Consider the following 12,286-nt stretch of genomic DNA (forward strand, 5'->3'; position numbering starts at 1 on the left):
GGATACACAGTGAGGCCCACTTCATAATACATAAGATTTATAATTATTATGCATCATTATTATGACTTAGTGGAAATGTGAAGTTGATTTGTAGGAAACTGAAACTGCCAATAAAAGCTCTTTTTAATGGGTATTTTTTGTGGGTGAATGACTCTTACTTTTTGAATATATGTTGTACATTTTGTGCTTTTCTGACAGAGCTTACCTAAGTGAGATCCTGATTCATCATATCTGAAGATTACCATAAATAGATTCTGTATTCCTTAGGAATGCAACAATAAATTTTCAGCATTCCCACATTGGGCTCCACATGCTCTAATTCTGTCTTAAAGCTTGTGCACTATTTTCTTTTGTTTATCTTCTTCTTCTTCTTCTTCTTCTTCTTCTTCTTCTTCTTCTTCTTTCTGGGACTCAAAGTTTTTGTTACAATTAGTTAAGGAGGTTTTGCATTACATATGTTCCATTATTTATTTTCTATAGGACCACCAGGTACAGTGCGAGTGGTTCTGGCTATAGTCGAATGATTCATCCATCGCAGCCTGGGATCTGTGGACTGTCAAATCTTGGAAATACATGTTTCATGAATTCTGTCATTCAGGTATGTATTTACCACTATTTAGGTATAGCTAAAAATAATAGCCCCAAAGTTGGTTTAATCCATCCGCAGAAACCACTGTTGTTAAGTTTGGTAAAATAACTAATTTCTTTATTTAAAAGTGTTGCTGCAGCTTGCCATAATTATTTATATTGGGTCACGTGCCCAACACATTTAACAATTACAATAATCTCTGCAACTTCAGCTTCTAAAGTTTCCTTTATGGTATAGGACAACATTTATCTAAAGTTTCATGAGTGCACAACACTAGTACTATAAGGGATGAAGAATTGTGTAGTTTGTAACTTGGTGCAGGTGGACAATTAATTTATACCAGTCTGCTTCAGAAGAGACAATTTTGATTTAATATGAATAATTTCATCTAGTTTGCTTAATTTATTTTCATTTATTACTGTTGCAGTCTGCAATAAATGAAAATACATTAAGTTATCTAGATGGACATTATTGAGGAAAGAAATGAGAACAAAACGGGATGGGAGAGAGATAGGAAGGAAATAATTACTTCCATCCAGACAGGGCATTGTGGCAATGCAACGGCAAGAGTTGAAAATTTGTGCAAGACCGGGACTCAAACCCTGATGCTCCGCTTCTCTAGAATGGTTGCTTTGTCTGCCTCTGCCATCCAGACTCTCTTCAGAATTCTTTTACAGAACGTGCAGTCTGTCCTGGGAAGGTTGCCCAGCATGGTATCCAGTCATTTTTTTTTTTTTTTTTTTTGGGGGGGGGGAGTCATCAGGTACTCATATGGTGGTAGCCCCTTCTGATGCACGGATGACACTATTGATACCAGAGCTGTCACCTGCCAATACATGCTGAGGAGTTGGTGCCTGTCTGTTGGGGGATTCTGGACATTGCCCATCTCACCAGGTTGCTTGGTTCTGGTTGGGTGATGCCTGTGGGAAGGCATCCGCAACTCGTGGTCTCGCAGTCGCGTAGTCTCGTTCTCGCTTCCCGAGCATGGGGTCCTGGGTTCGATTCCTGGTGGAGTCAGGGATTTTCACCTGCCTCGAGATGACTGGGTGTTTGGATTTTCCTCATCATTTCATCATCATTCATGAAAGTGGCGATATGGGACTGAGCAAAGGTTTTGAATTTGTATGGGCACTGATAACTGATAACTGCGCAGTTGAGCACCCCACAAACCAACCACCACCACCACCTGTGGGGAGGGCCCATGTTCAGAGTAGGTAGTATCATAGCAATTATTTGGCATAATGAAATGATCAAAGTTATCAGCCAGTGGCCATGAGCCTCTCACAGTTCCTTCAGAAAGACCACAGTTCCGTGCAGATCATTATGATCCTAAGAATTTTTATTGCTTGGTCATGCCGTGGGAGGAAAACAAATCCAAGTGATTTGTAGACACTCTGCTCAGTTATGTGTTTGTACCTCTCTCTCCAATGAGACAAAGCTCTTTGTGGATAGTATTGAACATGTATTTGAGGAAATTACAATGTGGTGCCATCATAATTAACCCACCAAATCGTACCCAGGCCCAGGCTTTACTATCTTGTGAACAGCTTGGTGATGTACCTATCACTATAACGTCCCATAATAATCTAAAATTGGTACAGGGATTAATTTTTCACTTAGACCTAACACTGCAGATGGAGGAAGAATTACGCAAACACTTGGAGAGGTGAAGGATCCACGTCATTTTTCACTGATACAGGCACAGCCGTACTTGCTTCCAGAGAAGTTCAGAATCATGGTCTACCACTCCAGTGTGCTACCACCTGTCTCTGTAAACTGTGGGAACAACCACCATCCCCTAGCTCCAAAACATGCTATCTTAATATAGGAATGCAAAACCCAGGAAATGAATGTCACAGATAGCCTTTCATATTTTAAAGCATGGAAAAATATGATCATTTGTATCCAGTGTCAGTGACATGGATTACCTTTTGTCACTACTGTGGCCAAGTTGTCAACAGTATCTGGCAACCTCTGTGTCAATCTGTCATGTACTGAGTCTGGCAGTCACATAAATAAACTAGAACATGGAGGTGATAGGCCCACACCTCTCATGGCTCTTGGAGCACAATCTTTGGGAACAACTCCCCTAACCCAGATGGAGAAGCAGTATCCCTCTCTGACATCTACCACTGACAGAACTCATTTCCGGGAACCCTCTCACTGGAAATCCACAGGTCAGCAGCCCAAAACCAGACAGTGGCTAAAGGAGCCACATACTCCAGAATGAGATTTTCACTCTGCAGCGGAGTGTGTGCTGATATGAAATATCCTGGCAGATTAAAACTGTGTGCCAGACTGAGACTGGAACTCAGGACCTTTGCCTTTTGTGGGCAAGTGCTCTACCCAAGCACAACTCACGCCCTTCAGTTGGTAGAGCACTTGCCCGCGGAAGGCAAAGGTCCTGAGTTCGAGTCTCGGTCTGGCACACAGTTTTAATCTGCCAGGAAGTTTCATATCAGTGCACACTCCACTGCAGAGTGAAAATCTCATTCTGGGAACATCCCCCATGCTGTGGCTAAGCCATGTCTCTGCAATATCCTTTCTTTCAGGAGTGCTAGTTCTGCAAGGTACGCAGGAGAGCTTCTGTAAAGTTTGGAAGGTAGGAGACGGGGTACTGGCAGAAGTAAAGCTGTGGGGACGGGGCGTGAGTCGTGCTTGGTAGCTCAGTTGGTAGAGCACTTGCCCGCGAAAGACAAAGGCCCTGAGTTTGAGTCTCAGTCGGGCACACAGTTTTAATGAGCCACAGACTGCTTACCTTCTGTTCCTACAACCAAAGCAGATGATCCCTCACAAGATTCTCGACTTCCAAAAGTTATAAAAGAGAAAAAGAAGAAATCTTGGGAGAAACCTGCTGCAGTGACCCTTGAGCCACCTGTGCAGTGACCCTGGAGGCACCAGATGCCCCATACCGTCGGACTCCAAACCAATGTCTATTGATGTTGTTCTATCCCCATTGGTGACAGTGATCGTGAGACATGATCTGTCCTTGTGGCCTTTAAGGGCACCTTCAATGTGATGATACAATAAAACTGTAATGGGTATGACTGTCACCCTTCTTGGTAGCCTGCTGACAATTGCAATCATGTTCTGCTAGAGCCTATCTTTTGTGTCGCCCAAACTGAACACAGAGCTCAGGCTCTGCTTTATGGATGCTAATAGGCCTTTCAGTATCCCCAATGTAGGTGTCACTACTCTCTTACTGTATTACATATACACCTGCAGTGTTGAGAGCTTTTATTGCATTCTTAGTACACCATACAAAATCTGGGATCTTGTGGACACTCCAGAAGACTGGTTTGATGCCTCCTCAGTGAAGCAACTTGCATATGAGATCATTGATACCCATGACATAAGATAAATGCACCACTGGAACTGTTCTTTTAGTTAATTTTCTGTATCTGGCTTGCTGCAGCACTTAGTAGCTTTCCTTCTTGTATTGTTGTCATATCTTTTGGCTCTTTCAATTCTTGTTTGATATTGTTTTTATCACTGATGTGGTGGGCTCAAGTGGTCAGCGTATGGTGTCTGGGACACTTCTGATATGGATGATGATGATGATGATGATGATGATATTTGGCGTGTTGGTACCAGTTTTCTGGTAGATGTTGTTAGCTTGGAATTGGTAGTTCTGTAGACCTTCACACCCAGGAATGGAATTGCACTATTACAGTCTGGTTGTAGAAAGCACTGGATGTTCTTATGCATACTTATAATATGCTGATGGAACTTCCATGACTCTGCTTTTCGTGTGACCAAATGATGAATTTATCGTCCATATATCACTGCCAAGAGTGTGGTCAGAATTACACTGAGCTTGAAGCAGTTTACTCATGTGACTACATAAAGATGTCTCCATAGCATGAATGCTATGTCCATTTGGGGCAGCACAACAGATCAGCATTAGTGCAGTATCATTGCAGTTGTAGGCTGGATATCAAGTTGTAAGAAACATAAGTACTTGGAAGATGGCCATGGATACGCACACAAAAAGTAAGAGAGCCAATCAAAATCATGGAGCAGCCTGATATCAACTGGGAAGACAGGTACAGGCCTCTGGTGTTCTGGCTGCCAGTAATCCTGGTACAAAGGGTACCTCTACATCAAAAGACTTACTCCACAAGCCACTGTACAGTGCATGGTGGAGGGTATCATGTACCACTAATAGACCTTTCCTTTCCTGTTCCACTCGCAAATAGAGGGAGGGTGCAATGACTATGTGTAAGCCTTAGTACAAGCCCTAATTTCTCATCTTATCTTCATGGTCTATATGCAAAATGTACATTGGCAGCAGTAGAATCGACTGCAGTTTGCCTCAAATGCTAGGTCTCCAAATTTCCACAATAGTGCCTCAGGAAAAGATGATTGTCTTCCTTACTGGGGTTCCCATGTAAGTTCACAAAGCATCTACATGATACTTGCATACTGATTTAACCTTCCTATAACAAATGTAACAGCACACCTCTGAAATGCTTAAGTGTCTTCCTTTAATGTGACGTAGTGAGGGTCCCAATCACTCAGGCAGTACTCAGGAAAGGGTCACTAGCGTTCTGTATGCAGTCTCCTTTATAGATGAGCTACACTTTCACAAAATTCTGCCAATAAAATGAAGTTTAGCATTCACTTTCCCAATCACCAGTGTGATGTGCTCATTCCATTTTATATCGCTTTGCAACAATAATCCTATGTATTTAATTGATATGACTGTGTCGAGTGACACACTACTAATGCCATATTCAAATGTTAAAGGAGCGTTTTTCCTGCTCATTTTCATTAACTTAACATTTTTCTACACTTAGAGGAAGCTCCCATTCATGAGACTAACTAGAAATTCTGTCTAAGTCTCCTAGTATCCTCCTATAATTTCTCAACGATAGCAACTTCCTGTATACCACAGCATCATCACTATAAATTGCTGTTCACGATGTCCATTAGAACATTTACTTTTACACAGAATAAGAGCAATCTGATAACAATTGTGTGGGCCACTCCTGACAGTACCCTTGTCTCCGAACACTCGCCATCGAGGACAACATGCTGGGTTCTTTTACTTAAAAATTCATTGAGCCACACTCATATCCGGCATCCTAATCTCATGTCCAGATGCACAATTGCGGGGCAGCAGCTTTACCAGACACTGCCATTACTGGCTAAACAAACAGCGTATGCACAAATGGCATTGTCTTTCCACTACTAACAGCAGTAAAATGCAGCCCCCAGGAGCTTGTTGCTGACTGGTTGCGGGCTACCAATTTCCACTATGCTGTGCAATCGACTCGTAGTCTACCACTTATCCCCTCCCTCTCTTCTTATACACACCATTGTTATTTTAGGGCCAATAAAAAATTGATGTTGGTAGCCCAGTGACACCACCAGAAAAGTGCTTTATCATCATGTCTAAACCACAATCAAGCCCAAGTCCAAAGCTGGGTCACCAGTGAAGTTATTACACTTAGTACTGAAAGGATGTTTGGTACTGACATCAGTGTGCAGCCAGAACAGAACTGACCTCCTGGACAGTGTGTGCAGGTATTTTTAGAAACATAAAATATTTCAGAATATACAAACATAAAGTATTACAAAACCTTTCAGAAATTGTAAGTACTAAATAACAAACAACTGCCAATGATTGGGTTTGAACTGGCGATCTACAACACACTACAGCTTCTGGCATTGCTCCATCTTCTGGAAAAAACAGCAAACTGCTGTTTCAGAAGTTCTCATTGAAGCTGACTACATTGCTCTGGATCTAGAACTTGTCAGTAGTTCTCTGTATGGCAGCACTGGCAGATTCTCGGTGCTGGTCATATTGTTATAACCTCTTCACCATGGTGTGCATTGAAGACTGCTCCTCCTATGGAAGTTTCATGATCATTCAATGAGTCTTTAGTTTCTTGGAACCTCCCATCATTGATATGTGGCCCTGGATGTTAGTAGAACTTTGTACGGATGACACAGGTGTCTCTGCTTTTGTCTTCCGGGTTAAGGGCCATAATCCGTGACTTCAGTGTGACGTCTGACAAGCACCGAGGGAGACAGTGTTTAGCAAAGTAGCACTTAAGCAACTTCTCTAATAGTCCACTTTCCACACAAGCATAACAATCCACTCTGAGTCTCCTGTGCTGTATCACACTGGCTGTTACTTGACATTACAGTGCTCTTGGTCTTCCTCATGGACGTCCAGGATCCATATGTGAGCCAGCTGTGTTGCTCCTTCAGGCCTTGTAATGAGATGTTTCAAGTATTCATCCTTAGTATTGTCCTGTTTAAAAGTATCCATTGTCACTTCAACCTCACAGCTGTGGAGCAAAAAGAATGGTGTAGAGCTCGTAGTGTCTTCCTTTGCTGTTTTGTATGTGAAAATCACAATGGGCAGTGCTGTATCCCAATCTGTCTGTTCGACGTCGATGTACATCGAGAGCACATCTGCCAGTGTCTTATTGAAGAGTTCTGCGAGGCCGTTTGTCTATGGATGGTAGGCAGTTGTCATACTGTAGGTGATGTAGCAGCATGGAATTATCTCCAATTGTAGTCTCTTCCAGAAAACTTTACGGCAGTCTGGCATCATCACACGGGGTGCTCTATGCTTCAAAATGGCAGCTGTGCAATTCTGGTACTTCAACAGTCTGGACATCTTTGGTGACATAGTAGCGGGAGAGGTATTCAGTGCAGACCATTATCCATAAATTCTCATTTGTTGACTTCAGGACACCCCCCCCCCCCCCCCCCCCAAAGAGGTCAATTCCAGTCTGAAGGAATGGCTCTTCTACAGGTGGGATTTATACCACATGTCCCGGAGGTTATTGCTTCATTTACTTCTGTCATTACCATACCTTGGATTGGTAGAGGCCTGGCCAGTGATATCTGTATCTGATTCTGTCTATAGAGTTTTCACAAATACCAGGTGACCAGGTGTTGGAGCCTCATGGAAATATTTCACGATAGCTGGCTGTAGATGAGGTGGATGACAAGCAACCATTTTTACCCCATTGGATCATAGCTCTTCTTGCACAATACTCTGTTAATTAACTGGGTTTCTCTTTTGGTATGTTCCTCACTTCTCAAGGCCTCTGTGGTATTCCACCAGAAGATTCCTTGAAAGGCAGTCAGTGTCCTTGTGTTTGTGTCTTCTTTTGTATTCCACTGTGATGACATATTCCTGAAGCCTCAGTGCCCATCAAACCAGTCAACCCAACAGATCCATCAGTTTGGTCGCTCCACTTAGTTTTCCTGACTTATGCAGATAGGCCAGTGTCTGGTACCTCTGTACAGTGATGGTACATAGCTACAGCAATTTGGGCACTGACCTTGCCCATGGTATGGCAATGGTCTTCATCTCACAGATTGACTGTAATTGTCTGTAGCTGACTGGCATAGATAGAACTGTCATAATGGTTTACATCTGGCAGTGTAGTAGGTATCGAAAATCGCAGTCTTTCTTAGCAATAACCTAAATGTCCTGGGTGTCCTCAGTGTGAATACTCTGGTACTTTGTCCTCTGTACTCCAAGTGTCTGTTCTTCTGCAGGGTGTAGGAGTTGGTTGTACCTCTTTTGGTCGGGTACTGGGTTGTTGTTTGATGGCTGCAGCATAAGGCTGAGTTGGCAGGGTGCATTCTTCCAGTTTTGTTCGGCTGCTGGCAGCAGTTGGTGCTAAAGATTGATACATTTCTTCTTCGACATTATTACCTCCCAACACTAAGTTGACATTCAAGGTTCGTATCTCGTTTGTATCCGGTCTGACATTTTTGGCTGCCATATGGTGCTGTATCTCTTGGCATTTGAGACAGGTGAGCTTATAGAGGTCTTGCACATTTGTCATGGGGAGTACATTTGGCAGTTGGTCATACGTCTTCCATCTGACTCTTTACTGTTGCATTAAATTCACTGGCACCATTTGATGAATTCCTCTGTCTTTGTGACATTCTTTACTAGAAGAGCTTGCTACATGTCTTCTGCAGCTCCTTTTGTCGTACGTGAGATTTTGTTAGGTTCATGATGTGGTATAGGGACAAAATATTGTATGTGTATGACTGTATCATTTCCCCATGGGGTTCAGCCATGTTCTTCAGTGTTTCTTCTGCTAAGTGGACTTGTTCCTGCTTGTTGCCAAAGATTCTCTCCAGTTCAGCCTGGAATTTATCCCAGCTATGAGCTTCTCTTCACCTGTCTTAAACTGCTGCTGAACTGCACTATCCAATAAAAGGGCACATTTGCCAACCAAACACACGATGTCATTCGACCTGTTTTATTTGGTGTCATTCAAATCCTTTCAGCCATTTTTTTCAGGTCCTGACCAGCATCTTTAGAAAACATTGATGGATGCCTGATGTGCAGCTGACTTACTGCTGGCTTGGAGCCCATCTATCTCCTGAATATACAGATCTGAGGAATGATGTACTACTTACATAGTGATTCCTGTCAGTGTAGGTGACGGCTTTTGTTTCATAGTTGGAAACGTGGTGATGTAGATGTTTTTAAGTACCCCAGTGTGTCCACCAAATCATGTCACATGTAAATCACAGGTCCAAATCCAAAGGCATGGCCATCAATTAAGTGCAGTGGTTATGACTGAAAGTACATTTATTATGGACACTGTTGTACAACCGGAACAGAACTGACCTCCTGGACTGAGAATCAAGCTACTTATACAAACAGAATATTTCTGAATGCTGTTATTTATAAAAAAACATAAAATATTGCAGAATTTACAAAATATTTCAAGAACATTCTGGGAATTATAAATACTGAATAATAAGTAATTGCTAGTGGTCAGGCTTGAACTGGTGATCCTCAGCACACCAGGCAGAGACACTGACCACAACACTACACACTACAGCTTGTGGCAGTACTGATGTACTCACACCACAGCTAGTCAGTCTGTGCTTTGAGGGAGGCTACTTAAACTTGGCTGAAACATTAATTCATTTTAGTATTTTATGAGGTGCAGTAGCAGTATACCCAGAAAAGATTTAAATGAGAACAACATTTGTTTCCATGAAATTGCAGTGCTTTTACAGAGGAGCAAAAAGCCATTAATAGAGCCTTCCTCGACCATGTTTTAATTTGTGTGAGCAATGTCCAAATTGTTGATTGATGTCATATTTGTCACTCAGAGATAACTGCTATACTTTATCTCTGATGTTAGTTGTACTGCCTGTAGGTCCCAAGTCATGTGGGTATCGCAGGGAGTGAACTGGCCAACCATTTGCCTAGGTGAGGTATTAATTACCTAGCATTTGCATTGACAATCCCACATGTAGATTTGCGCTTGCAAATAAGACCTCTTCTCACTCTGAGATGTAAAAATATCTGTTCGGCTATTGCCCTCTCTAATTAACTCTGCAGTATTGACGAAACTATTGTGCTCGCTCCTTCTCCCACCCCTCCTGTAAGGAATCCATTGTTCTCTGTCGCCTCAACATCGTTCGTACCCGTTTAACCGTATGTTCGTATGTTATTGTATGTAATGAGCCACCCCCACATTGTTTTGTGGCTCCTTAGAGATAGTAGTTCTTTACCTCTAATATTGGCAGATGACACTCAGACAGTTGAACTGGTTCTCCGTTTTCACTGTAGAGGTGATCAGAGTCTGCTATCCATGAAAATGCTAATTAAGCTCACATCAACCAAGAAGAATGGAGGAAGACAAGACTGGGCTAAAAAACAAGGAAGTTCTTTGGGAAGCTGGTGCGCTTGTAAGATCATAACTCCACAATGTAAGTCATTTTGAGGAAGCTCTACTATCACAGATATGGGATCAAATAAATATCACAGTCCATACTACAGTTAATACTCTCACTTCTCCAAAAGTACATGTACATTAACCGTTCAATGCTCCAAACATATATATACTAATTTGCTGTGAAAAATACTTACAGCAGTTCCTTGCTACAATTGTGTAGATGATGCATATAATGCCTACTCTCTGGGTAGTGAGTTGGAGATAATTGTTGCATAAATATGCAGTCTAATTTCCAGAATACTGGAAATGCCTAGTTCCCTTTAGAGTTCATTTGCATCATAACATTACCTAGTTTGTGTGCTGCACTTTCCATGTCATCGAATAAATTGACATGACATTACTGTCCATTTACAGAAAATGAGCTGTGCTGAGTCTTCCAAATCAAAGTTACTACAAGGACTTCGTGCCCAATCCAACTGATTATGATTGCACTGATAGTGATGCTGATGAGCTTGTAGGTGAACCCGTCATCACAAATATTCAACATATTAGTGAACCAGCAAATACTGCACCAGTAAAATGCATATCCAGATTTTGATGTTACTTTCACTACTACCTTCAATTCCGAAGAAAAGCCTGAGCATATGCCTGACAAATCTGCTAAGAGACAAAAAACAGATGATTTTGCATTAAAATACTCTAATTTGGATCCAACAGTGTATAATTTTGATAAGTGATTCCAGTTTTGTAATCATCAATTTAGACAATTCATGTACTGTCTATGACCAGGAAGCAGTTTTTTTAGCCAAGAAATAGTAAACTATGTAACTGAACAACATAATTTATATTACAAGCACCTTTACTGTGTTTGATGAAGAGATGATCACACAATGTTACAGATCTTGAATTTATTGTAAAAGCTTGGACTGATTTAAGTGTTAAATAGTTGTGTTATAAAATATTTAGAGTAGTTTGACTGCACTTTCCTCAGAATATCATAATGCTTATTCTTTCCTCATGGGATATTAGGTGATGTACATCCCACCACTTAAAATTTCCTGTGCTATCCATCATCACAATAGAAAAATGTTATGGTATCTGAGTCATTGCTGGTGAATTAGGGCAGTCAGAAAAAAAAACTTTCAGAACAGGCCCATGAAGCACTGCAGAACATAAATTGTTGTTGGTGCAACTGTATGCAGAAATGAACCAGATGAAATGTTTGTTTGGTGCTAGTGAATAATTTTATGTAATTAAGATTAGTGTTTTATCACTATTTTGGTAATTTTCTGTTTCTCTGTTATGACCGATTGTTATCACTGAAGTTAAATTGTCATTTTGTTTCAGTGTATGAGTAATTGTCCCCCTATAACACTGTACTTTTTGAACGATGTATACCAAAAGGAGTTGAATACAGATAATCCACTTGGAATGAGGGGAGAAATTGCAGTTGCATTTGGAGATTTGATAAAAACAATCTGGAGTGGGCATAATGCTTACACAGTACCACATAACTTCAAAGTAAGTATTTTTTGTGTGTACAAGAGATATGATGAAAACTTAGCTAAATTATAGTATTATGCTATTATTAATTACTATTAACATAACATTTGCTTGATTAGAATGTAGAACAACTGCCATGAAGAGAACATTACGCACGCGCGGGTTTGTGTTTATATATATAATCAACCCAAACTTATACAGACCACCTTCTAACTATGCATCTGATCATGTAATGCACACACATTGCATTATTACAAGAGTACAGACGAATCATTTGGTCAACTGTTACTAGGTTGTTTATTTATTTATTTATTTATTTATTTATTTCTTCTTAGACAATATACATTGTATGGCTGTTGTAAGTGAATGTACAACTTATGGTATGAAGTCTAAATATTTTCTTAACAAGTGCCATTTTACATTACTTAATAAGCATAGGTATTTTGATGTAGAACTGAAATACATAAATACAAAGCCCTGCATACATATTACATAAATAAAAAAGATAATT

General features: G+C 40.9%; 1 protein-coding gene across 6 annotated transcripts in view; it reads left to right on the plus strand.

Moving 5' to 3' along the window:
* LOC126298839 (ubiquitin carboxyl-terminal hydrolase 15-like) overlaps positions 1 to 12,286 on the plus strand; it is a 157,545-nt gene that overhangs the window by 65,320 nt on the left and 79,939 nt on the right. For all 6 annotated transcript variants that reach the window (XM_049990325.1, XM_049990322.1, XM_049990323.1 and 3 more), the window contains exons 7-8: positions 481 to 598; positions 11,620 to 11,793. In XM_049990325.1, the coding sequence (XP_049846282.1) occupies positions 481 to 598; positions 11,620 to 11,793 (292 nt within the window). The remainder of the gene's footprint in view (positions 1 to 480; positions 599 to 11,619; positions 11,794 to 12,286) is intronic.

Source organism: Schistocerca gregaria, chromosome X (genome assembly GCF_023897955.1).
Source record: "Schistocerca gregaria isolate iqSchGreg1 chromosome X, iqSchGreg1.2, whole genome shotgun sequence".
NCBI lineage: Eukaryota > Metazoa > Arthropoda > Insecta > Orthoptera > Acrididae > Schistocerca > Schistocerca gregaria.